Genomic DNA, 24,938 nt, shown 5'->3' with positions numbered 1-24,938 from the left:
TAAAATCCCGGTAGTATGGGATTCAGAGTTTCCAGGTGGGTGAACACATTCACACTGGGAGGGTGATACATCTGAACTCCATGGAGACAAAATCTCCCGTGCTTGAGACGCTTCTAGGCCTCACCCTATGTACCTCTTCACCTGGCAGTTTGTATCCTTTATCATATCATTTAATAAACTGGTAAACCTAAGTAAGTGCTTCCCTGAATTCTGTGAACTGCTCTAGAAAATTAATAGAATCTGAGGAGAGGGTCTTGGGAACCTCCAGTTTGTCACTAAATTGGGCAGAAGTTGTGGGTAACCTGAGGACCTACATCTGAAGGGGCAGGGACAGGCATTCTTTTGGGACCGAGCCCTTAATCTATGGAATCTGATGCTATGTCTGAGTAGTATCAGAACTGAGTTGAAATGTAGGATACCCACATGGTGTCACAGTTCCTTTTTTTTTTTTTTATCCTCACCTGAGGACATTTTTCTATTTTTTTGTTAAGATAGAGTAGGAGGGAGAGAGAGAGAGAGAAACATCAACGTGAAAGGGACACATTGAGTGGCTGCCACCTGCACGACCAACCATGGCCGGGGACAAACTGCAACCGAGGTACGTGCCCTCAGCGGGAACTGAACCCCAGTCTCTCTGGACCGCAGGCCAATGCTCTAACCGCTGAGCCAAACTGGCCAGGGCGGTGTCACAGTTCTTGGTGAGGGGGAAACCCCTCACATATTTGGTGACTAGAAGTGAAGTGTTTGGGGTGAGTAGTAAAGGAGATGCACAAGAAAGAAACACATAGAAGGAAGGACTAGGTTTCCCCTCCTATACAGGAGATAAAAACATAGGAGGGGGAAAGACTGGGTTTTCCTAATAATGCACATTTCTCCATTGTGTAATCTTGGCTCCTCATAAATTATTTGACCATATATGTAGGTTTATTTCTGGGCTCTCTGTTCTGTCCTGTTGATCTTTGTGTCTGTTTTATGCCAGTACTATGCTGTTTTGATTACTGTTACTTTGTAATATAGTTCGAAGTCAGGACATGTGATTCCTCCATTTTGTTCTTCTTTTTCAAAATTGCTTTGACCTATTAGGGTCTTCTGTGGTTCCCTACAAGTTTTTGGGTTGTTCTATTTCTGTGGAAAAAAAATAAAATGCCATTGGAATTTTGATAGAGATTGCCTTAAATCTGTAGATTGCTTTGGGTAGTATGGGCATTTTAATAATACTGATTTTTTCAGTCCATGAGCGTGAAATATCTTTCCACTTGTATCTTCTTTTGTATCTTCTTTAATTTCTTTCATCAGTGTCTTACAGTTTTCAGTGTATAAGACTTATATCTCCTAGGTTAAATTTATTCCTGGGTATTTTACTCTTTTTGATACAATTATAAATGTCATTGTTTTCCTAATTTCTCTTTCTGACAGTTTGTTATTAGTATATAGAAATGCAGCCTGGCTGGTGTGGCTCAGTGGTTGAACATTGATCCATTCACCAAGAGGTTGCTGGTTCGATTCCTGGTCAGGGCACATGCCCAGGTTGTGGGCCCAATCCCTAGTCAGGGGCATGCAGGAGGCAGCCAGTCCATGTTCTCTCTCATCGATGTTTCCATCTCTCTCCCTCTCCCTTCCTCTCTCTCTAAAATCAATAAAGAAAAAAAAATATTTTAAAAAGAAATACAACAGATTTTTATATACAGATGCTCCTCAACTTCCAATGGGTTATGTTCCAATAAACCCACAGTGAGTGCCCTGGCTGGTTTGGCTTAGCGGTTGGAGCGTTGGCCTGCAAACCAGAGAGTCCTAGGTTCGGTTCCCGCTGGGGGCACATACCAAAAAAAGAAAAAGAAAAAAACCCACAGTGAGTCAAAAATATGTCCAAAGTGCATTTAATACACCTAACCTACCAAACATCACAGCCTAGCCTACCTTAAGCATGCTTAGAACACTGACATTAGCCTACAGTTGAGCAAAATCATCTCACTGTCACTGCCCAGAGTCACAAGAGTGTATTGCTCCGCATATCGCTAGCCCAAGAAAGGATCAAAATTCAAGATTTACAGTGTAGTTTCTGAGTGCGTGTCGTGTTCACACCATTGTAAAGTTGACAATTGGTATGTTGAACCATCATAAGTTGGGGACCATCTGTAGATTTTTATCCTGCAACTTTACTGAATTCATTTCTTAGTTCTAACAGTTTTTGGTGGAGTCTTTAGAGTTTTCCATATGTAATATATCATCTGCAAATAATAACCGTTTTACTTCCTCCTTTCTGATTTGGATGCCTTTTTTTTTTTCTTGCCTAATTGGTCTGGCTAGAACTTCTAGTACTATGTTAAATAAAAGTGGTGAGAGTGGGCATTCGTGTCTCTTCCTGATCTTAGAGGAAACGCTTTCCACTTTGCACCATTGAGTATAATGTTAGCTATGGGCTTGTCTTATATGGTCTTTATTATTTGAGATATGTTCCCTTTATATCAGTTTTTATCATAAATGGATGTTGAATTTCGTCAAATGCTTGTTCTACAGCTATTGAGATGATCATATGATTTTTATCCTTTATTTTGTTAATGTGGTTCATCATTATTGACTTGTGGAGGTTGAACCATCACTGATTTGCATCCCTGGAATAAATCCCACTTGATCATAATCTGTGATACCTTTAATGTATTTTTTATTTCAGTTTGCTATTATTTTGTTGAGGATTTTTTGTATCTTTGTTCATCATTGATATTGGCCAGTAATGTTTTCTTCTTGTGGTGTCCTTGTCTGGTTTTGGTATCAGCATAATGCTGGCCTCATAAAAGAATTTGGAAATGTTCCTTCCTCTTTTATCATAAATTATATATTTTGTCTGTTTTGTTTATTACATATCCTAAGCACCTAGCACATGCTAGGTGCTTCATAAATATTTGTTGAATGGTTGTATAAATACTGTGGATTGTTGGGAATAAAATAATATATGATTGGGTATTGAAAGGAGTATGGTTTTATTTCTATTTGACCATCTTCCACTTTTTCATCACTTTTAAATGGATGTATATATACTTGTTAAAACACAGGATTGTAGACACAATGTGTTCTATTTTAGGAAGTTTGTATGGGCAGTGACAATCCATTATTATATGTGATAATTATTAGTCTATTTACAATTACATATTTAAAAAAATTTTTTTTCTTTTATTTTGAAAGAGAGAGGAAGGGAGAGGGAGAGAGAAATAGAAACATCGATGAGGGAGAACATCAGTTGGCTGCTTCCTGCATGCCCCCCACCAGGGATCAGTCACAGAACATGGGCATGTGTCCTGACAGGGAATTGAACTGGTGACCTCTTGGTGCATGGGTCGATGCTCAACCACTGAGCCATACTGGCCGGACTACAGCCATAATTTTTAGTCTTAGTTTCTCAGCATCCAACAAGGTCTCTCCAGATACCTCAGATTGCTATAAATTCTTACCCAATTCTTAAAGTGCCTATAGTCATGATTTTTAGTTTTGGTTTTGTAGTCCCTTAAGGTATTTTGCCATATGTCTTAGTGTTGTAAAGTTATTGAAAGTTTTTTATTTTAATTCACTTAAATTTCAGTGTCTATATGTGATACCTCATTATTTTGGGAACCAGAAAAAATAATCACTATGGAGGACCCTGTGCAGTAGGTTGGTAAATACCAATTACTCATTGACTGCAGAATTTTAATTTTTCCAACACTCTTCATATTCTTTAGTGAATTTTATTTTTGCTTTTAGTTCTAAATCTAAGGATTTACTTTAAAAAACAATGTTAGTTACTATTTATTGAACCCTTAATATACCTAGCATTTGTTAAGTGCTTGTTATGTGTACTATCTCTTTTAACCCTTTCAGACCACCCTACGAGGTCAGTACTGTTATACGTCCTATTTACAGATGAGAAAACAGGCTTAGAGGGATCTGATGCTTTTAATTAGTACACAGTGTGAGATCAGGTAAACCATAGTGATGTACAAAAGAGAATGTAGGGAATTCCAAAATGGTGGCGGAGTGAATGGAAGCTACACAGTCCGTCTCCCAGGACCAAACTGGAATTACAACTAAAACACAGACAAATCGATGGGAAAAAGCAACAGAAAAGCAGCTTGTGAGGACCATATAACCAGGGACACTGACTCGACCCTGGTAGGCTTGCGAAGGCGTGAGACGGGCTGGGAGCCCAGTCGGCAGCTCGGCAGCAGCCTTAGCTGTGAGCAGCACCCTCAGGTTAAAGTCCCAAGTGGCTCCACAGCCCAGAGCCGGGACAGAGGCTAAAATAGCCACAGCCACTCACCTTGGGCTCCGGCAGAGGGAGGGCAGACTGGACTGGAACTGTGTGGGGACACTCGGGATTTGGAGGGCGCTAGGAGCTTTTGCTGAGTTGCAGCCACGCAGGGCAGGACAGTGGCCATATTGCTCCTTCCCAGGGCTCTGGGGAGAGGCAGCAGCCCCTCCCTCGGATATTCAACCCCACCCTGTGGGCCATTGAAATGCAAATTGAGGCTCATTAACAACCAGCATCTGCCCCACCCTCGTGAAATCCCCTTAAGCTGAGCACCTGAGGGAGTTTTTCAATCAACTGACAACCTAAAACTCTTCAAGTAACCTGGACTGCTAGCCTCCAGGCAAAAAGCTAGAGGATAACAGTACCATTCCTGGGCGAGCAACTCTAACCAGGATAGTAAGACTTGACAGTGGTGTTTAATGTGGGTCCTCCCTTGCTCATCTAAACCCAGGAGAGGGAGCCACAAACAGCAGAACACCAATACCCACAGGGAAAACTTGGCAGGCTCCAAAGCCCACTGTGATAGCCAAAATGGTGAAACACAGAAACAAAAGCCAAATGAAAACAAGAGACCTCCACGGAAGATGATATCAATGTGGAGCAGTTAGGCATGTTAACAGAGCTAGAATTCAGAGCCATGATCTTGAGGAAGCTCAACAGCATGAGTAAGGACATAGAGATGCTGAAAATAAACCAATTAAAAATTAAAAACTGCTCTGGCCAGTTTGGCTCAGCGGTTAGAGCATCGGCCTGCGGTCCGGAGAGACCCGGGTTCGGTTCCCGCTAAGGGCATGTACCTTGGTTGCAGTTTGTCCCCGGCCCTGGTTGGTTGTGCGGGTAGCGACCACTCGATGTGTCCCTTTCACATCGATGTTTCTCTCTCTCTCTTCCTCTCTCTCCTTCCCACTCTATCTGAACAAAAAATGGAAAAATGTCCTCGGGTGAGGATGATAAAAAAAAAAAAAATTAAAAACCACCAGGAAGAGATCAAGAGTGACATTTCACAAATAAAGAACACATTGGAAGGTCTAAAGAGCAGAGTAGAGGAAGCTGTTAGAGAATATATTCAAAGAAATAGTGACAGAAAACTTCCCTAATTTGGTGAAGGAAGAAGTCATTCAAGTTCAAGAAGCACAGAGAGCCCAAGTAAGAAGAACCCAAACAGGCCCACACCAAGACACATAGTAATTAAAATGCCAAAAATTAAAGACAAAGAGAGAATCCTAAAAGCAGCAAGAAATAAGCAACAGTTTACCTACAAAGGAAACCCCAAAAGGCTCTCAGTTGACTTCTTACAAGAAACACTACAGGCCAGAAGGGAATGGCATGAAGTAATCAAGGTCATGAAAAACAAGTATCTGAATCCAAGACTACCCTACCCAGCAAGTCTGTCATTCAAAATAGAAGGTCAAATAAAGAGCTTCCCAGACAAAAACAGGCTAAGGGAATACATTAGCACCAAACCAGCACTATAAGAAATGTTAAAAGGACCACTGCAATTAGTAGAAGAAATAGGAAGAAAAATATGACCAAACTAAACAAAAATGGCAGTAAATAAGTACATATCAATAATCACCTTAAATGTAAATGGACTGAATGCTCCGATAAAAAGACACAGAGTAGCTGATTGGATAAGAAAGCATGACTCATCTATATGTTGCTTACAAGAGACCCACCTCACAACAAAAGACTCACATAGGTTGAAAGTGAAGGGATGGAAAAAAATTTTCCAAGCAAAAAAAAGCTGGGGTAGCAATACTCATATCTGATAAAAATAGATTTCAAAATGAAGACCATAACTGGAGACAAAGAAGGTCACTACATAATATTGAAAGGATCTATCCAACAGGAAGATATAACCTTGGTAAACATATATGCAACCAATATAGGAGCACCAAAATATATTAAAAATCTTTTGAAGAACTTCCAAGGAGAAATTAACAGCAATACAATCATAGCAGGGGACTTCATCACCCCGTTGACACCACTGGATAGATCCTCTAGACAAAAAATTAGCAAGGAAACAGATACTCTAAATGAAGCACTAAACCAAATAGATTTAATAGATATCTACAGAGAATTACACCCCAAAACCTCAGAATTCACATTCTTCTCAAGTGCACATGGGACATTCTCAAAGATAGACCATATGATACGACACAAACTAAATCTCTACAAGTTCAAGAAGGTTGAAATCATATCAAGCATCTTCTCAGATCACAATGTCATGAAACTAGAAATCCGTTGCAACAAAAACATGCAAAGGCATTTGAACACGTGGAGGATAAGTAGCATGTTATTAAACAATGAATGGGTTGCCAAGGAGATCAAGGAAGAAATTAAAAATTTCCTGGAAACCAATGAAAATGAACACACAACAACATCAAAACTGCAGAGAAAGCAGTTCTGAGAGGTAAGTTCATAGCACTACAGGCCTACCTCAAGAAACAAGAAAAATTTCTAATTGACTGTCTAACCTCACAACTTAAAGAATTAGAAAGCAAACAAAAAGAAAACCCCAGAACAAGTAGAAGGAAGGAAATAATAAAGATCAGAGCAGAAATAAATGACATAGAGACCAAAAAAAAACCAAAAACCAATTCAAAGGATCAATGAAACAAAGAGCTGGTTTTTCAAAAAGATAAACAAGATCGATGGACCTTTAGCTAGACTTACCAAGAAACAAAGAGAGAGAACCCAAATACACAAAATCAGAAATGAAAGAGAAAAAGTAACAACTGACACCACAGAAATACAAAAGATCGTTAACAGCTGCTATGAACAATTATATGGCAACAAATTCGACAATCTAAGCGAAATGGACAAATTTCTAGAAACACACAGTCTCCCAAAACTGGACCGGGAAGAGATAGAAAACTTGAACAGACCAATAACAACTAAGGAAATTGAAGAGGTAATCAAGACTCTCCCAGCAAACAAAAGTCCAGGCCCAGATGGCTTCACGGGGGAGTTTTATTGAACATTCAAAAAAGATCTAACACCCATTCCCCTCAAATTATTTCAAAAAATACAAGAAGGAAGACTTCCAAACTCGTTTTATGAGGCCAGCATAATTCTACTTCCAAAACCCGAAAAAGATACTACAAAGAAAGAAAACTACAGGCCAATATCCCTGATGAACATAGACGCCAAAATTCTGAACAAAATAATAGGAAATCGGATCCAGCAATACATCAAAAAAATTATTCACCATGACCAAGTGGGACTCATCCCAGGGATGCAAGGCTGGTACAATATTTGCAAATCAGTAAATGTGATACACCACATAAATAAAATGAAGAATAGAAACCACATGATCATATTAATAGATGCTGAAAAAGCATTCAACAAAATCCAGCATTCATTTCTGATCAAAATGCTCAGCAATGTGGGAATAGAGGGATCATATCTCGACATCATAAAGGCCATATATGAAAGACCTACAGCCAACATTATACTCAGTGGGCAGAAACTAAAAACATTTTCCTTAAGAACAGGAACAAGACAGGGATGTCCACTTTCACCACTCTTATTTAACATTGTACTGGAAGTCTTAGCCACAGCAATCAGACATGAAGAAAAAATAAAAGGGATCCAAATTGGAAGGAGGAAGTGAAACTGTCATTATTTGCAGATGACATGATATTATACATAGAAAACCCTAAAGACTCCATCAAAAATCTATTAGAGTTAATAAATGAATTTGGCAAACTAGCCAGATACAAAATTAACGTCAAGAAATCGACAGCATTCTTATACACCAATGATGAACTCACAGAAAGAGAAACTGAAAAAACAATTTCATTTACCATTGCAACAAAAAAATTAAGATACCTAGGAATAAACTTAACCAAAGAAATAAAGGACCTATTTGCAGAAAACTACAGGACATTGAAAAAAGAAATAGAGGAAGATATAAAAAAGTAGAAGCACATACCTTGTTCATGGATTAGAAGAATTAACATTATTAAAATGTCCATATTACCCAAAGCAATCTATAGATTCAATGCAATCCCCATGAAAATACCAACGACATATTTCACAGAACTAGAACAAATACTTCAGAAGTTCATAGGGAACCAAGAAAGACCCCGAATAGCCACAGCAGTCTTGAAAAAGAAGGTCAAAGTAGGTGGGATCACAACACCAGATATCAGGTTATACTACAAAGCGACTGTAATCAAAACAGCCTGGTACTGGCATAAGAACAGGCATATAGACCAGTGGAACAGAATGGAAAACCCAGAAACAGACCTAAGGCAATACGCTCAATTAATATTTGACAAAGGTGGCAAGAGCATACAGTGGAGTAAAGACAGCCTCTTTAATAAATGGTGTTGGGAAAATTGGACAGTTACATGCAAAAAAATGAAACTAGACCATCAACTTACACCATACACAAAAATAAACTCAAAATGGATAAAAGACTTAAATGTGACCCGTGAATCCATAAAAATTCTAGAAGAAAATGTAGGCAACAAAATTTCGGACAAAATACACAGCAGAATTTTCGCTGATACATCACCTAAGGCAATAGAAACAAAGGTAAAAATGAACACATGGGACTACATCAAACTAAAAAGAGTCTTCACAGCAAAAGAAACAACCATCAAAATGGAAAGGCAACCCATTGTATGGGAGAGCATCATTGCCAATGATACATCAGGTAAGGGGTTAATTTCCAAAATATATAGAGTACTCATACAACTCAACAAAAGGAAGACAACCCAATTAAAAAATGGGCAGAGGAGCTGAATAGACACCTCTCCAAACAGGACATACAAATGGCCAAGAGACATATGAAGAAATGTTCAACATCACTAATCATCAGAGAGATGCAAATTAAAACAACAATGAGGTATCACCTCACACCTGTCAGAATGGCTGCCATCAACAAATTATCAAACAACAAGTGTTGGCGAGGGTGTGGAGAAAAGGGGACTTAGTACACTACTGGTGGGAATGCAGACTGGTGCAGCCACTATGGAAAACAATATGGTGTTACCTCAAAAAATTAAAAATTGAACTTCCATTTGACCCAGTGATCCCACTTCTAGGAATATACCCTAAAAAGCCTGAAACACCAATCAGAAAGAATATATGTACCCCCATGTTCGTAGCAGCACTATTTACAATAGCTAAGATCTGGAAACAGCCCAAGTGTCCATCAGTAGACAAATGGATAAAAAAACTGGTACATATACACAATGGAGTACTGTGCAGCTGTAAGAAAGAAAGATCTCTCATCCTTTGAGATGACATGGAGGGACCTGGAAAGTATTATCCTAAGCGAAACAAGCCAAGCAGACAAAGACAAATACCACATGATCTCACTTATATATGGAATATAATGAATATAACAGTCTGATGATAGACTCAGAAACATGGAAGTAGGGTACAGACTGACAACCCTCAGAAGAGGGGGTGGTGGGGGTTGGGAAGAGATAAACCACAGAACTTATATGCAGGTATGCAGAACCAATGGACATGGACAATAAAGCTGGGAGGTGGCAGGGGGGAATGGGGAGGAGGGTGTCAATGGGGTAAAAAAGGAGAAACATCTGTAACAAAAATAAAATTAAATTAAAACAACAACAACAAAAACAAACAAAAGAGATTGTAGGTCTTAGAAGTGCCACACTGGGGCGCCAACAGCAAATTAGTCACATATTGTAAAGATGGTGAAAACCAAAGTTATTTCTACAGCTGTAATGGGCCAAGGGTAGTCATTCTTGAGCTAGTAATTCAAACCTCCTATATGGAAGAGAGCTGTGACCTTGTTGAACATTAAAGTAGGCTTCCTCTAGCTGTATTTCAGAGCTGTGACTGCTTGTTTTATTCCGTGTCCAGGACATGGTGCTGCCAACCACCTAATTTACCAAACAGAATCAGTCTTGGAGTGAGTAACTCCCATGTGACTGGCTTGGGAAGGCGTGTGGGGTGTGGGATGGGGGCAGTGTTAGAGTGGCTAACTCTTGTTTCTGGTGCCCATTCCATCCAGTAGGCAGACCTGCTGTTTTGTAGTTGATTATAGCATTAATCTTAACTTTCAAAAATTAAAGAGTTCTGAACAGATTTTACCTGTTGCTAAAGGCTATACCCTGGGAGCACAAGAATGCTCCTCAGCACTGTAATGTACAGAAGCATAGGCTTGGGAGTAAGGAGACTTGCATTCTAGAACTAGTGTTGCATGCCTTTACTCTTCCTGTGACCTTGGGAAAGGCATTTTCTCCAGGCTCTAATTTCTACAACTGTAAAGTGAGGTTAGACTAGATAGATGACATCTGAGATTCATCTCAGCTCTAACATTCATTGATTTCACAATTCTACAACTAAAGTATAAAGAAGCAGCTACTGATATCTCAGTTGGGTAGGGTTCAAGCTCTTTTGAACCTTTAATTATCTGCCTCCCTGACTTCATCATCAGAAAGGATGATTTCAAAGGCTTTAAAAAAAATCTTAGGATTACATAAAGGATCTCATGTGGTGAAGTGAGTACAGTATATTTATTTATTTTATCCTCACCCAAGGACATTTCTGCATTTATTTTCAGATAGAGTGAGAGGGAGAGAGGAAGAGAGAGAAACATCCATGTGAGAGAGACACATCGACTGGTTGCCACCCACACGACCCCAACTGGGGCTGGGGACAAACTGCAACTGAGGTACATGTCCTTAGCAGGAACCAAACCCAGGACTCTCCGGCCCGGAGGCCAACAGAGTCTAACCGCTGACCCTGCGGTTATATAAGCTGGCCATACCGGTGGGGTTCAGTGGATTGAGCGTTGCCCCATGGACTGAGAGGTCCTGATTCCATTCCTGGTCAGGGCACATGCCCAGGATTTGGGCTTGATCCCCAGTAGGGGGCATGCAGGGGGCAGCTGATCGATGTTTCTCTCTCACATTGATGTTTCTATCTCTCTCTCTCTCTCTAAAAAAAACAAACAAAAAAAGAATATACACATCCAAAATTATTTATAATCATTTAAAAAGCAGCAGACAACTGACATGCTAGATGCTATTATGATTGACTTATATTAATTTCCATTTATGTGGAAATCTATATAAAGCACTATAGTGGTATCACATCTTATATTGGATTGAGTAAGAAAGTCAAGGCTTAAGGTGAAAATCAGGGTAAACAAAATTATCCAGGAAAAATTTAGGACAGCATATTGAGTATCCATACACTATCCCTCCATAAGCCCAACTCAGCTGTTTTCTTTGGCATTGGAAAAGATTACTCTTTCTTTCGCAGATGGAAGTACTGGCTTGTATTTAGGAATCACATTGAATGAAAAAAAAACACAGCTTTAAAAGAGTAGCCTCATACATGTTATAGCATGGGTGAAGTTTGAAGACATTATGCCATGTGATATAAGCCAGATGCAAAAGGACAAATATTGTGTGATTACTCTTATATGATGTGCCTGGAGTAGTCTGATTCATAGACACAGAAAGTGGAATGGTGGTTTCCAGAGTCGGGGGTGAGGGAATGGTGAGTTAGTGTCTAATGACTATGGAATTTCCTTTGAAATGACGAAAAGGTTCTGGAGATGTATAGTATAGCAGTGATGGTTGTCCAACAGTGTGAATGTACTTAATGCTATTTAACTGTATACTTAAAAATGTTCAAAATGGATATATATATGGATATCTATAGATAGATAGATAGATAGATAGATAGATAGATAGATAGATAGATAGATAGATGGATATCTACAGTAAAAAAGGGACTATTGCCTAGATTGTGAAGGTAATTCCAAAAGAAGAGTTCAGAAAACATTGTAAGCAATGGAACCTTTGTGGTAATAAGTAGATTATGTGTAGATTTCCAGGGAGAACATTCATTTGAATATATACATTTTCAAAAATCAAGCTCCTCATAAAAAGGGCTAATTTTTGCTTGTTAGATATAAAGGGATGACCTGTCTCACTTTATAGCCAAGGAAGGTCAGGTCCCAAAGAGATGAAGAGAATTATCCAAGCTTACATGTTAAGTCAAGCCCAAAGCTGGGACCAGGACTTAATCCCCTTTTCCACTAGCAGTTCTTGTATAAATGTTTACCAGGTGACAGCATGTTTACCAGGGCTCCTTTCATTGTTTTTGCCATGTCCAAGTACCATTTTTACTATTACGTAATCATTTTCTTTTTTTTCTTTCTTTTGTTAATCTTCACCCAAGGATACTTTTCCATTGATTTTTAGATAGAGTGGAAGGGAAGGAGGAAGGGAGAGAGAGAAACATCCATGTGAGAAAGACACATCGATTGGTTGCCTCCTGCATGACCCCAATTGAGGCTGGGGATCAAATCTGCAACCCAGGTATGTGCCCTTGTATGTGCCTAGCCAAACTGGCTAGGTCAGCCTTTTCTGTTTTTAAAAAGGATAGTAATTTTTAGGTATTAATGACATACTAGCACCAAAAGGACATAATCAGAATCGGAATGACTTTCTCACTGTGTGAGTCAGTTCCATACCACTGCCAGTCGGTGTGGCAGAGAAACAGTGCCATACCATGCAGCCTCCCTGGCCAGAGAGTAAGTGGGCTTTGAATTTGTCTTGCAGAGAAGCAGTGGATGGGGGTTAAATAGAGAAGTGATTTTATGATGTGGGCGAAGGTGGGGACAGGGATTTCAGAACCAGTATTGTTAAATGTTCTTAGTGATGATAGTGTGCCTGGTCTTTCTGTTAGGATTGTGGGGTTGGGTGGTTTAACAACAACTAACTTAGAACTGCTTCTTAGTAGGGACACTGTTGGCCTTTGGGTTCGGATAATTGTTACGTAGGACTGCCAAGCATGGACATTCTTATTCCCTAGGCACTAAACGCCAGTAGTAATACTCCCCCTCTTCCCTTCTTCCAGTCGTTGTGACAAGTTCCCATACTTTTCTAAATGCCTTTTAGGAGTGATTAAGTACTACTACCCCCAACAAGGAAGAAATGGGGAGTTTATTCTATGCAGAGGGAATGGGCTCTATAAATGTATAGAAACAGTACTGAGCACTTGAAACTTGTTTTATCTTTTCTAGAAGAAAAGAAGAAATTGATCAGAGATTTTGATGAAAAGCAACAGGAAGCAAATGAAACGGTGAGAACAGTTTCTTCTACCTAATGTTCATATTTTCCAAAAATAATTTTTATGACCTGATCACAGATTAATTGTTCCTGCCTATTGATCCTGATTTTCATTATTTCTGACTAAATGAGACCAATTGATGAGGATGGGTGTTGGGGGTGGAGGTTAACAAACACAAATGAGTAAAGCTTGAAGACTGTCCTGAAATGAGGCTTTGATAATACATTCTTGATGTGAGTTGCAAAGGGCATTCTTATACCTTTACCTGGGTGGTCTTTTTAAAATTTCATTTAAAAGCTGGTCACCAGTCCTTATTAGAAGGAAGAACAATTTCCAAAAGGTTCAATCAAGTTACTCTGAAATTTATTTAAATAAAGTTGTTGGTCCAGATTGCTGAGCAGTTTAACACTTGTTTGTCTTAATCTGTGGCTTAAAAGAAAAAAAGGGCTTTGCTCTCACCTGTTAGAAGAGTCCTTCTGTCTCCATTATGCTCTAGCTTCAGCAAACCCTTCAGGAGACTGGGCTAAAATCCAGGTCTCTAGTAGTACTCTGCAGAAATAGTTACACCCCTAGTTTTTGCTATCCTGACTTAGATTGAGAAGTAACATTGTTTTTAAACCAGATCTTCCTTCCTGCTTGTTGAAGAACAACTTCCCTGTTCCAGTGAAGTTCTGAGAAGTTAAGCTTATCTGAATCCTTTTCTCTGTTGTACATCTATTTAAAAAAGTATCACCTACCCCTGGCCAGTTTTGCTCAGTGGTTAGTGCGTCAGCCTGTGGACAGGAGAGTCCTGGGTTCAGTTTTCAGTAGGAGCACGTACTTCGGTTGCGGTTTGTCCCTGACCCCAATGGGGCCGTGCGGGTGGCAACCAGTCGATGTGTGTGTCTCTCTCTCCCCCTCCCTCTCTCCTTCCCACACTATCTGAAGATAAATGCAAAAATGTCCTTGGGTAAGGATTAAAAAAAAGGATTGCCTGGCCAGTGTGACTTAGTGGATTGAGCATCGTCCCATGGACTGAGAGGTCCTGGTTCCATTACTGGTCAGGGCACATGCCTGAGTTTTGGGCTCAGTCCCCTGTGGGGGGCATGCAGGAGGCAGCTGATCAATGTTTCTCTCTCACATCCATGTTTCTATCTCGTTCTCCTTCTCCCTTCCTCTCTCTCTAAAAAATCAATAGAAATTCATGTTTAAAAAAAAGATCAGATCACCAGGTTGTGAAGACTATCTTCTTCATAGTGAAAGTACTAGGAATTTTTCTTAATATAGTAACTGAGTACAGCTGGGCATATTTATGGTGCCTGTTACAGAGCCAATCTTCATTTTTGGTTAACATCTTGGTAGCATTTAAAAAATCTTTGAACTAATACCAGTTTGTTTGGTGCTTACTTTCTTTCTCTGAACTTAGCAAAATTAACCCCATCCTAGGCAGATGAAAATAATTTATGGCCTCTTATGAACATGTTCATGTTTTATATTTTACACTGATTTGGACCCTTGGTGATCTCTGATATGGAGACAAACAATTGCTTTTCAGAAAGAGAAGGAAGGGAAGAGCTTTGCTGCCAGACCCTTGTAATTTTTGAACAGTAGACCTCAAAGTGCTTCCTGATAGCACTTGAACCATAACAGACTAAGAACTCGGAATGCTGAAAAGAGAATAGGAAGATTTTAATCCTGACTTCCCTTTTTGTATAATGTTGAGCAGCTTTCTTCAAGTCTTATATATGAAATAGAAATAGTATTTCCTACCTTGTTGATTTGCTGTGATGATTAAATGAATGCATATAAAAATGTTTAATAAGCTATAAGGTACTTGTTAGTTTTTTTTCCCACTTATTCATCATATACTTTTTATTTTCTATTAATTTTTATTTACTTTATTTATTTATTTATTTGTTTGTTTGTTTGTTTATTTATTTATTTTTTTACTTTTTTATCCTCACCCGAGGACATTTTTCCATTTTTTTGTTCAGATAGAGCGGGAGGGAGAGAGAGAGAGAAACATCGATGTGAAAGGGACACATCTAGTGGCTGCCACCCGCACGACCAACCAGGGCCGGGGACAAATTGCAACCGAGGTACGCGCCCTTAGCGGGAACCAAACCCGGGTCTCTCTGTACCACAGGCCGACGCTCCAACCGCTGAGCCAAACTGGCCAGGGCTATTTTATTTTTTTAAATCTTTATTGTTGTATGTATTACAGATGTTCCTCATTTTTCCCCCATTGACCCCCTCCTCCCCACTCCCGCCCCCCTCCCACCTTTTCCCATACTATTGTCTGTGTCCATTGGTTATGCATATAATTTCTTTGGTTTATTTCTTCCTACCCCCACAACCCCTTTCCCTTTGAGGTTTGTCAGTCTAGCAATGAATTTGTACTTAATCCTTTCACCTTTTTCACCCGTTTCCCCAACCCCCCTCCCATCTGGCAACCAACAAAATGTTCTCTGTATCTATGAGACTGTTTCTGTCCTGCCTGTTCATTTTGTTTGTAGATGCCATTGTCGATAGATATGTATTCATTGCCATTTTGTTTGTTCATATATTTTATATTTTTCTTCAAAAAGACCCTTCATCATTTCATATAATAACGGTTTGGTGGTGATGAACTCCTTTAACTTTTTCTTGTCTGGGAAACTATATGGCCATCGATTCTAAATGACAGCTTTGCAGGATAGAGTAATCTTGGTTGTAGGTTCTTGCTTTTCATCACTCTGAATAGTTCTTGCCACTCCCTTCTGGCCTGCAAAGTTTCTTTTGAGAAATCAGCTGACAGCCTTATGGGAACTCCCTTGTAGGTAACTAGCTGCCTTTCTCTTGCTGCTTTTAAGATTCTCTCTTTATCTTGAAACTTTTGCATTTTGATGATGATGTGTCTTGGTGTGGACCTCTTGGGGTTCATCTTGTTTGGGACTCTCTGTGCTTCCTGGATTTGTATGTCTGTTTCCTTCACCCAGTTATGGAAGTTTTCTGCCATTATTGTTTCAAACAGGTTTTCTATTTCTTGTTCTTGCTCTTCTTCTGGCACCCCCAAGATGCGAATGTTGGCACGCTTGAAGTTGTCCCAGAGGCTCCTTACACTATGCTCATTTTTTTGGATTCCTTTTTTTTTTTTGCGGTTCTGATTGGGAGTTTTTTGCTTCCATATATTCCAAATCAATGGTTTGCTTCTTGGATTTACGTACTCTACTATTGAATCTTTGTAAATTATTCTTTATTTCAGTTAACGCCTCCTTCGTTTCTAACTGTGCATCCATCATTTCTGACTGGTCCTTTTTTATGCTCTTGAGGCCCTCACTAACTTCGCTGAGCATCCTTATAAGCAGTATTTTGAACTCAGCATCTGTTAGGTTGCTTATCTCCATTTCGCTTAGTTCTTTTCTTGGGGTTTTGTTCTGTTCTTTCATTTGGGACTTGTTTCTTTGTCTCCTCATTTTGACTGCCTTCCTGTGTTTGTTTCTGTGTATTGCTTAATGAGAGGTATGGGGCTATCTGAGACCAGATGCTGCTTGTTTGAAAAAATTTAGGAACACCTGAAGCAGGATCCCAGACAGGCCAATCCTATGGTGAAGCAACTGGCAACAGCTTGGGTGGGCCTGAAAGTTGAGTGGGGCGGGGCCTCAGGGAATCACCAGGGTGGAGCTACCAATGTGAGCCAGGTTGCTGGAGTCCCAGATATGGCCACTGTCTGCCACCCCAGGGAAGGGCTCACCAAAGGAACAAAGGCCTCTGACAGCAAGTTTGTCCCGGAGAAAGCCCCCTCTCCAGCCCTCGCTCCAATGCCAAACAGCTCAGTTCTTCCTTGTATGTCTCTGGCGCACCTCGAGCTGCCTCCCCTCCAAGCTTAGAGGGAGTGAGTCTGGCAAGTCCATGTGCAGGCCCTTTAAAAGGAGCTGCCTGGGGCTCCAGCTGCAGTCAGCTTCCCTGAGCCTCAGTTCCCGCTGGTTTTCCAGCCAGAAGTTATAGAGACTTCTCTTCCTGGCACTGGAACCCTGAGCGGGGTGTCTGGTGTGGGACAGGGACCCCTCAGTCCTTAGAGAGGACCTTCCCAGCCGAGGTGTCCTCCTGATTTTTATCTGCCACACATGGGTATGGGACCAGCCCATCGCGCCTCTGCCCCTCCTACCAGTCTCTATGCAGCTTCTTTAATTCTGTAGTTGTAGGACTTCCATTCAGCTTGATTTCAGGCGGTTTTGAATGATGGTTGTTCTGTAGTTTAGTTGATGTGGCTGTGGGAGGACCACGTTTACCTACACCGCCATCTTGACCGGAAGTCTCCATCATATACTTTTTGAATGCCTGTTCTGTGCTTGACAGGCACTGTGTAAACATCAGAGTAGTGGAGTGAATGTGTCACATTGTGGGGTATATGGTTGAGTACTGATTTGCGGTAGTCTGTGGTTCGATTAGTCCAAACTAGGCATATGCCCAGATGAGACTAAAAAAGAGCCAGGCTATCTACTCACTATTTTCTGCCTCCTAGCTGGCAGAGATGGAAGAGGAACTACGTTATGCACCCCTATCTTTCCGTAACCCAATGATGTCTAAGCTTCGAAACTACCGGAAGGACCTTGCTAAACTCCACCGGGAAGTGAGAAGCACACCTTTAACAGCCACACCTGGAGGCCGAGGAGACATGAAATATGGCATGTATACTGTAGAAAATGAGCATATGGTAAGCTTCAGCTGTTTTTTTTCCCTTTGGGGCTTGTGGTATAAGAATTAACCATTATTGCCCTGGCCGGTTTGGCTCAGCGGTTAGAGCGTCGGCCTGCGGTCCAGGGAGACCCGGGTTCGGTTCCTGCTAAGGGTGCGTACCTCGGTTGCAGTTTGTCCCCAGCCCTGGTTGGCTGTGCGGGTGGCAGCCACTCGATGTGTCCCTTTCACATCGATGTTTCTCTCTCTCTCTCTCTCTCTCCCACTCTGTCTGAACAAAAAAAGGAAAAATGTCCTCAGGTGAGGATGGAAAAAAAAAGAATTAACCATATTGTGGAGTACAGTTCATGTTATAGTGTATACTAACTCTTGTTTTCCTTACCTTATCCTCTTTCCTCCATCCAGTTCCCCTTCTCCCATTGGATATTACTTCTATTTGTATTGAATGCACATCTTTCCAAATCATATGCATATTTACATTTCTTTGTAGTCTATATATAAAACAGTGCTTGGTATGTATTGGTGGTATACAAGTGTTACCTACTCATATTATATCTGAACTCTGTATTCTGACCCATTGATCCAGTTTCTTTCTCACATATGCCCAAAAAATTCAGTTAGGTGTTTTGTTTTGTTTTTAATCCTCACCTGAGGACATATTTCCATTTTTTGTTCAGATAGAGTGGGAGGGAGAGAGAGGACGAGAAAGAGAGAAAGAAACATCGACGTGAAAGGGACACATCGAGTGGCTAACACCCACACAACCCAACCAGGGCCAGGGATACACTGCAACCGAGGTACGCGCCCTTAGTGGTAACCGAGCCCGGGTCTCTGAACTGTAGGCCGACGCTCTAACCGCTGAGCCCAACTGGCCAGGGCTCTGTTAGGTTTTTAATTTATCGGAGTATTGCTATAAAATTGATGCAAGCTTTATTTTACACTTATATCAAGATGTCCCAGTAGCCCAGATACAGTAGAGAAGGCAGGATGCTTCTTAAGAAGGGCTAATGCCTTGCTCTGTTGTAATAGAAAGTGAGCCAGATTGCCTCTCTAGCCTCTAGTATTCTGATTTATAAAGTTAGACTGACTAGGTAGAAAAATCTATATTCTGAAACTATCTAGAGAAGCTAGAGGGTTAAAGGAATAAAACTTCACAAAGCTTAAATTTAATGTGTTGCATTTGGGATTATATTCCATACTATGAAATTGAAATGTCCTGGCAATTAGCATTGGAAAGAAATGGAAGTTCAGACTGCATGTAGGTAGAAAAACTGTGATGGTGCCTTTTTGTTTGTTTGTTTATCCTCATCCGAGGATACTTTTCCACTGATTTTTTAGATAGAATGGGAGGGAGGGAGAGAAGGGGGGAGGAGAGAGACACATCAATTGGTTGCCTCCTACACAACCCCGAGCGGGGCCAGGAATCAAACCTGCAACCCAGGTATGTGCCCTTGACTGGGAAATTGAACCCACAACCCTTCTATCCACAGTCCAACACTCTAACCATTTAGCCATACCATCCAGGGCACCATTTTTGTTTTTAATCCTCATCCAAGGACATGCTGAGAGAGAGAGAAATATCAATCAGTTGCTTTCGATACATGCTTCAACCAGGGATCAAACCAGCAACCTTTCGGTGTACAGGACCATGCTCAACCAAATGAGCCACTCCTGCCTGGGTGATACTACCATTTTAAATAAACTAATCCCATTTTATGATATATCCTGATTATAGTTGAAGAGACATTCAGATGCTACTGGCCTGACATTCTGATGTCAAAGCTAGAATATTTGAGAATGGTGTAAAATTTTCAAAGTTCACTTGTGAAGGGAGTGACTGAAAAAATGTCAGTCAGGTGGAGCTTGTTAAAGGGAGATGAGGGGTGTAAAGTGACTTTGGTCATTTATTATCAAAAACCCACCCCAAAACAAAAAAGGGGAGGATGAGTCTAAAGAATAATTTTGCTTTAAAATTATTAGTTTCAGCCCTGGCCAGTTTGGCTCAGCGGTTAGAGCGTCGGTCTGCAGTCCAGAGGGACCCGGGTTCGGTTACCGCTAAGGGCACGTACCTCGGTTGCAGTTTGTCCCCAGCCCTGGTTGGTCGTATGGGAAGCAGCCACTCGATGTGTCCCTTTCACGTCGATGTTTCTCTCTCTCTCTTTCTTCCTCTCTCTCCTTCCCACTCTATCTGAACAAAAAAAATGGAAAAATGTCCCCAGGTGAGGATAAAAAAAAAAAAATTATTAGTTTCAGAAATTATAAAAACAAGTTAGATATATATACCATATTTAGAATTATTGTTCCAAATCTGGGGTTGATTTATATGATCTTAACCATCTTTTCCTGTTCTTTCTCAACCTAATCAGTTGAAAACCCCCATTTTTTTTTGAAGCCTTATTTCTGTTTCTTTTAAGCTAAAATAACTGGGGTTTAGCTCAACCTCATTGAGTAGTTTCCTCACCTACTAGTCTATACATCATTTAGGAAGACTTCTTTTTTTTTTTTCTTTTTTTTTTATCCTCACCCGAGGACACTTTTTCATTCTTTGTTCAGATAGAGCAGGAGGGAAAGAGAGAGAGAGAAACATCGATGTGAAAGGGACACATCGAGTGGCTGCCACCCGCACAACCAACCAGGGCCGGGGACAAACTGCAACCGAGGTACATGCCCTTAGCGGGAACCGAACCCAGGTCTCTCCGGACCGCAGGCCGACACTTTAACCACTGAGCCAAACCGGCCAGGGCTGGAAGACTTCTTATTTCTGATCTGGGGACCTGTTTTTTGGCTTCTTGATGGTGGTATCCAGTGTTCAGTGATAGGCCCTATGAACTGGCTGTTTTTTGAGTGTGTGTGTGTGTGTGTGTGTGTGTGAGAGAGAGAGAGAGAGAGAGATACACCCATTTCTGTCTGTTGTTCATTTTGGCCTGACAAAGGCTACTTCTGTCCCTTTGTCTTCTATGCTTAGGATTATAGGTGGAGTAACACTGGTGGGGATTTGGGAAATTAGGACAGCTAGGGCACCTTACTTGGCCCCAAATACCTCTTTCCCTTAGAGCAAATCACCGGTGTGGCAACTTCAGTGTTTTTGTTTTCTGTTTGGCTTAAAGTGAAATTCTTTTGGGGCTTACTTAGAGTGTGGCCACCTAAGGTTTTTATTCCCGAATGTGGCATTGTCCCACCCAGATTTCTCATTGATTTCTGTATGTATTGAAAATGAATAGCTTATACAAGGTCCCTCGGTACCAATCAGGTAGGAATCTTCAGTTAATCTGCTCTAGGGCCGTAGAGTTTAGTTGGTTTGGTTGCTGCCCTTCCAAGTTATAGGTTATATGTATTTTCAGGTAGCTTCTGCACCCCAAATCTGGGCCACTGCCTCTCTGAAGTTGCTAGTCCAGCAAGTACCTGAATCAGTTCAAATTCATTACAAGCATTGGGAGAATGCGCTGATGTTTTTAATCCTTCTTGCTTTGCCTCACTTAAGTGTAACAAGCAGTGGAGTGGGAGGTATTGTGATCCTGATTGGATTCCAAGTTCTGCTTTAGTCTGACCCTGAGAAAGATCTTATAGTTCATTAGTATCCCTGGTTGTCTTACAATAATGAAAATTATTGCACATTATATCCCTTCTTACATAAGAGTTATCATAGGGATTGTGGTGGCAATTAATTTATAATGGAAGAAGTCTAACATTGCCCTTTCATAATCCTCTCAGAATCAGCTACAGTCTCAAAGAGTGTTGCTTTTGCAAGGCACTGACAGCCTGAACCGGGCCACCCAGAGTATTGAGCGTTCTCATCGGATTGCCGCAGAGACTGACCAGATTGGCTCAGAAATCATAGAAGAGCTGGGGGAGCAGCGTGACCAGTTGGAACGTACCAAGAATAGAGTAAGTCTGGGCAAATGGGGAAAGGGGCAAGAATGGTAAAGTAGGTGGGCCCATTAAACCCCATTGCCTAGCTGTTGCCCAAAGCTACAGCAGTTCTGAATTCAGGGTAAATGGCCTTTTAGGTTCTTATTTTTTTCTCAGTTTTTAGTTTGCATGGCAAAGAGATTTCCCTTAGAAATAATTTTACCCCTAAGATTTAGCAGTCATTGGAAGGGGAAAAAATAAATTAAATAAATGCAGAAATCGAATTTCTGCAGTCTTTCTTTTTTTTATCCTCACCCGAGGACATTTTTCCATTTTTTATTCAGATAGAGTGGGAGGAAGGGAGAGAGAGAGAACATCAATGTGAAAGGGACACATTAAGTGGCCGCCACCCGCACGACCCAACCAGGGTCGGGGACAAACTGCAACCAAAGTACATGCCCTTAGCGGGAACCGAACCCGGGTCTCTGTGGACCGCAGGCCGACACCCTAACTGCTGAGCCAAACCGGCCAGGGCCAATTTCTGCATTTATTAAAGATTGCCAGTTAAACATAAGATTGCAGCAACTTCATCTTTTTATTCCTGGATTATGAATCTGAGGTTTTTATTTCTCTCACATCTGATGGAATATTCTGTTCTTATGAAAACATCATAGCTTTCCTGTCATTGAGAACCCGGTTCTTTTCCACATGTAATAAAATAGTACCAGTGACAATTTATAGAGGTTCAATCCTGAACTATAACTCTGTACTGTTACCTAAGGTAAGCTGGATCATTGTGGGAACAAAATGGAAATAGACCAGTGATGGCTATATTGGGGCCTCTGATATATCACTCTAAGAGACTCTGAAAAACAACTTATTCCTTCGTTTCCATAAATCTGCATAGCAATTTTGAAAATATACAACTAGCCAAAGGAATGCTGTGTTCTTAATAGTATGAGGCAAATCCAAACTGAAAAACAGATACTGTGGGCAAGACTTAGATGGGAAAATATGGTTCAGTGTGGGGATTTGAGATGATTTTTTCATACATCTTAATAGTTGTAATTCTCCATTCTTAAAATGAATCAGAGTGATGCCCTTCCCTTAGTGAAAATTCACAGTAAAGTACTGAATTTAAGGTAAACTGTGGAGATGGCAATTTACTTAGATTGTTTTGATTTTTGACTTTTGTACATACCAGATAGATTGGCTGAATTTAAAAGCCAAGGAATGATCTGAAGATCAGCTTACCAAGGCCACTGGGGATTGGGGACAGATGGCAGGTGGCATCTGTTGAAATAGCCTCCACATATCTAGATTAGTACCAGACAACCAAAAGGGAAAGGTTTTTAAAAAAGCTTTAAAAAGATTAATTCCTTTTACAATTCAATGCAAGTATCTCTTAAAGGTGTAAAGAAACATAACCATATCCCAAGAGTGGTAATCCACCAGCCTACAAAAACAAACTGTAACTCAAGAGGCTTTCCTGGAGCTCGGCTGGTGAAATTCAAATCTTAAGTTGCTTCACAGTTATTGGCAAGGTGCACTTGAAGCCTTTTTGTTTTGAGTAGCCAAGGGTTAGCTCTGTCCCAGAAGTCCCTCACACAGCCTTGGGATATAATCATTCCTAAACTTACTTGACAAGTACTAAAATATCTTGTCCTCTCCACTTTCTTCTAATTATACTCGGAGGCCACCATTTAAATTGGTTTAATTTCAGCATATACCCATTAATGCCCACTGTCAGTTTAGGAATGTTCAAGTTCTAGAGCATGTACTTTTGAAAGAAGAGGAAAATAATTGCTGTTTTCTCTTCTCAGCTGGTAAACACAAGTGAAAACTTAAGCAAAAGTCGAAAGATTCTCCGGTCAATGTCCAGAAAGTAAGTTTTTAAAATAGTCACAAAATTCATCTCTCTCAACTTTAATGTCTTTCAACCTAGAATGTCAAAGCTTTAAACCAGCGGTTCTCAACCTGGGGGTCCAATGACCCTTTCACATGGATCACCTAAGACATAACAGTAGCAAAATTACAGTTATGAAGTAGACAACAAAAATAAATTTATGGTTGGGAGTCACCACAACATGAGGAACTGTATAAAAGGGTCACGGCATTAGGAAAGTTGAGAACCACTGCTCTGAACTGTGACTTGCAAGCTCCTAATAAAGCTGAAGAAATAAAGAATATTGTCTTGTGTAGTTAAATATCCCAAGACAAAATCTTTTGTTAGAAGTATGTGCTGCTCTGACTTGGAGCAGTGTAAAATTTGTCCACTGAAAGCACTTTTAATCCCATCTTCCATTCCTTAGAGAAGACAATACATGGCAGTAATAGAGCTTCACATTCATGAAAACTTTTCACTGCCGCTGCTTAATACTTGCTTTTGGCTCTGCTTGCTCGTCATGGGAGTCAACCCCTTACCTGGGAGTTTTGTCCTGTCAACAAGAAGTTGACTTAAAAAAAACAAACCTTTGATGTAAGTGCTGACAGCAACAAAATGAATTTGGAGTAGGTGGTAGTGTGCATAATACAAAACCACAACTGAGTCAAGGAATTATCAGGAGAGGGGGAGTTTCCTAAACTCCCTGTGGAATAGGGGGAAACCTTCAGTTTAGAGTAAATATGAGAACCAGACTGAATTCTTTGTATTAACAAAAGACAGTAAATTTTTTTTTTAAGCTACCTTTGTAGAGATAGCATTTGAGTTCATAGGGAAGAGAAAGTAAGAGAAGTACTACCCAGTTTCTGGTCACTTAGGCCCCATCCCAGACCTGGATGTCGACATTGGCAAGTCTGCCACAAACACTTTTCAGTATGTAACTGACATGATATTGTTACTGCTATTTTGAAGTGTGATTCAACATGATTTCAGAAATGGTATGTTTTTTCATATTATATTTAATACTATTTTTCTAACTAGACCCGCCTAGAAAAGTTAGTGTTAAAGTGAGGAAGTAGCCTGGCCAGGTGGTTCAGGTGGTTGGAGTGTCATCCCATATGCCAAAAGGTTTCAGGTTCAATTCCCAGTCAGGGCACATTCTTAGGTTGTGGGTTTGATCCCTGGTTGGGG

General features: G+C 40.5%; 1 protein-coding gene across 1 annotated transcript in view; it reads left to right on the top strand.

Moving 5' to 3' along the window:
- VTI1B (vesicle transport through interaction with t-SNAREs 1B) overlaps positions 1-24,938 on the top strand; it is a 30,929-nt gene that overhangs the window by 4,689 nt on the left and 1,302 nt on the right. The window contains exons 2-5 of the mRNA XM_036259235.1: positions 13,314-13,372; positions 17,844-18,035; positions 21,728-21,901; positions 23,689-23,750. Coding sequence (XP_036115128.1) covers positions 13,314-13,372; positions 17,844-18,035; positions 21,728-21,901; positions 23,689-23,750 — 487 coding nt within the window. The remainder of the gene's footprint in view (positions 1-13,313; positions 13,373-17,843; positions 18,036-21,727; positions 21,902-23,688; positions 23,751-24,938) is intronic.

Source organism: Molossus molossus, unplaced genomic scaffold (assembly GCF_014108415.1).
Source record: "Molossus molossus isolate mMolMol1 unplaced genomic scaffold, mMolMol1.p scaffold_m16_p_1, whole genome shotgun sequence".
NCBI lineage: Eukaryota > Metazoa > Chordata > Mammalia > Chiroptera > Molossidae > Molossus > Molossus molossus.
Note: the sequence above shows the minus strand (reverse complement) of the source record. Positions and strands in the feature narration are given on the sequence as shown.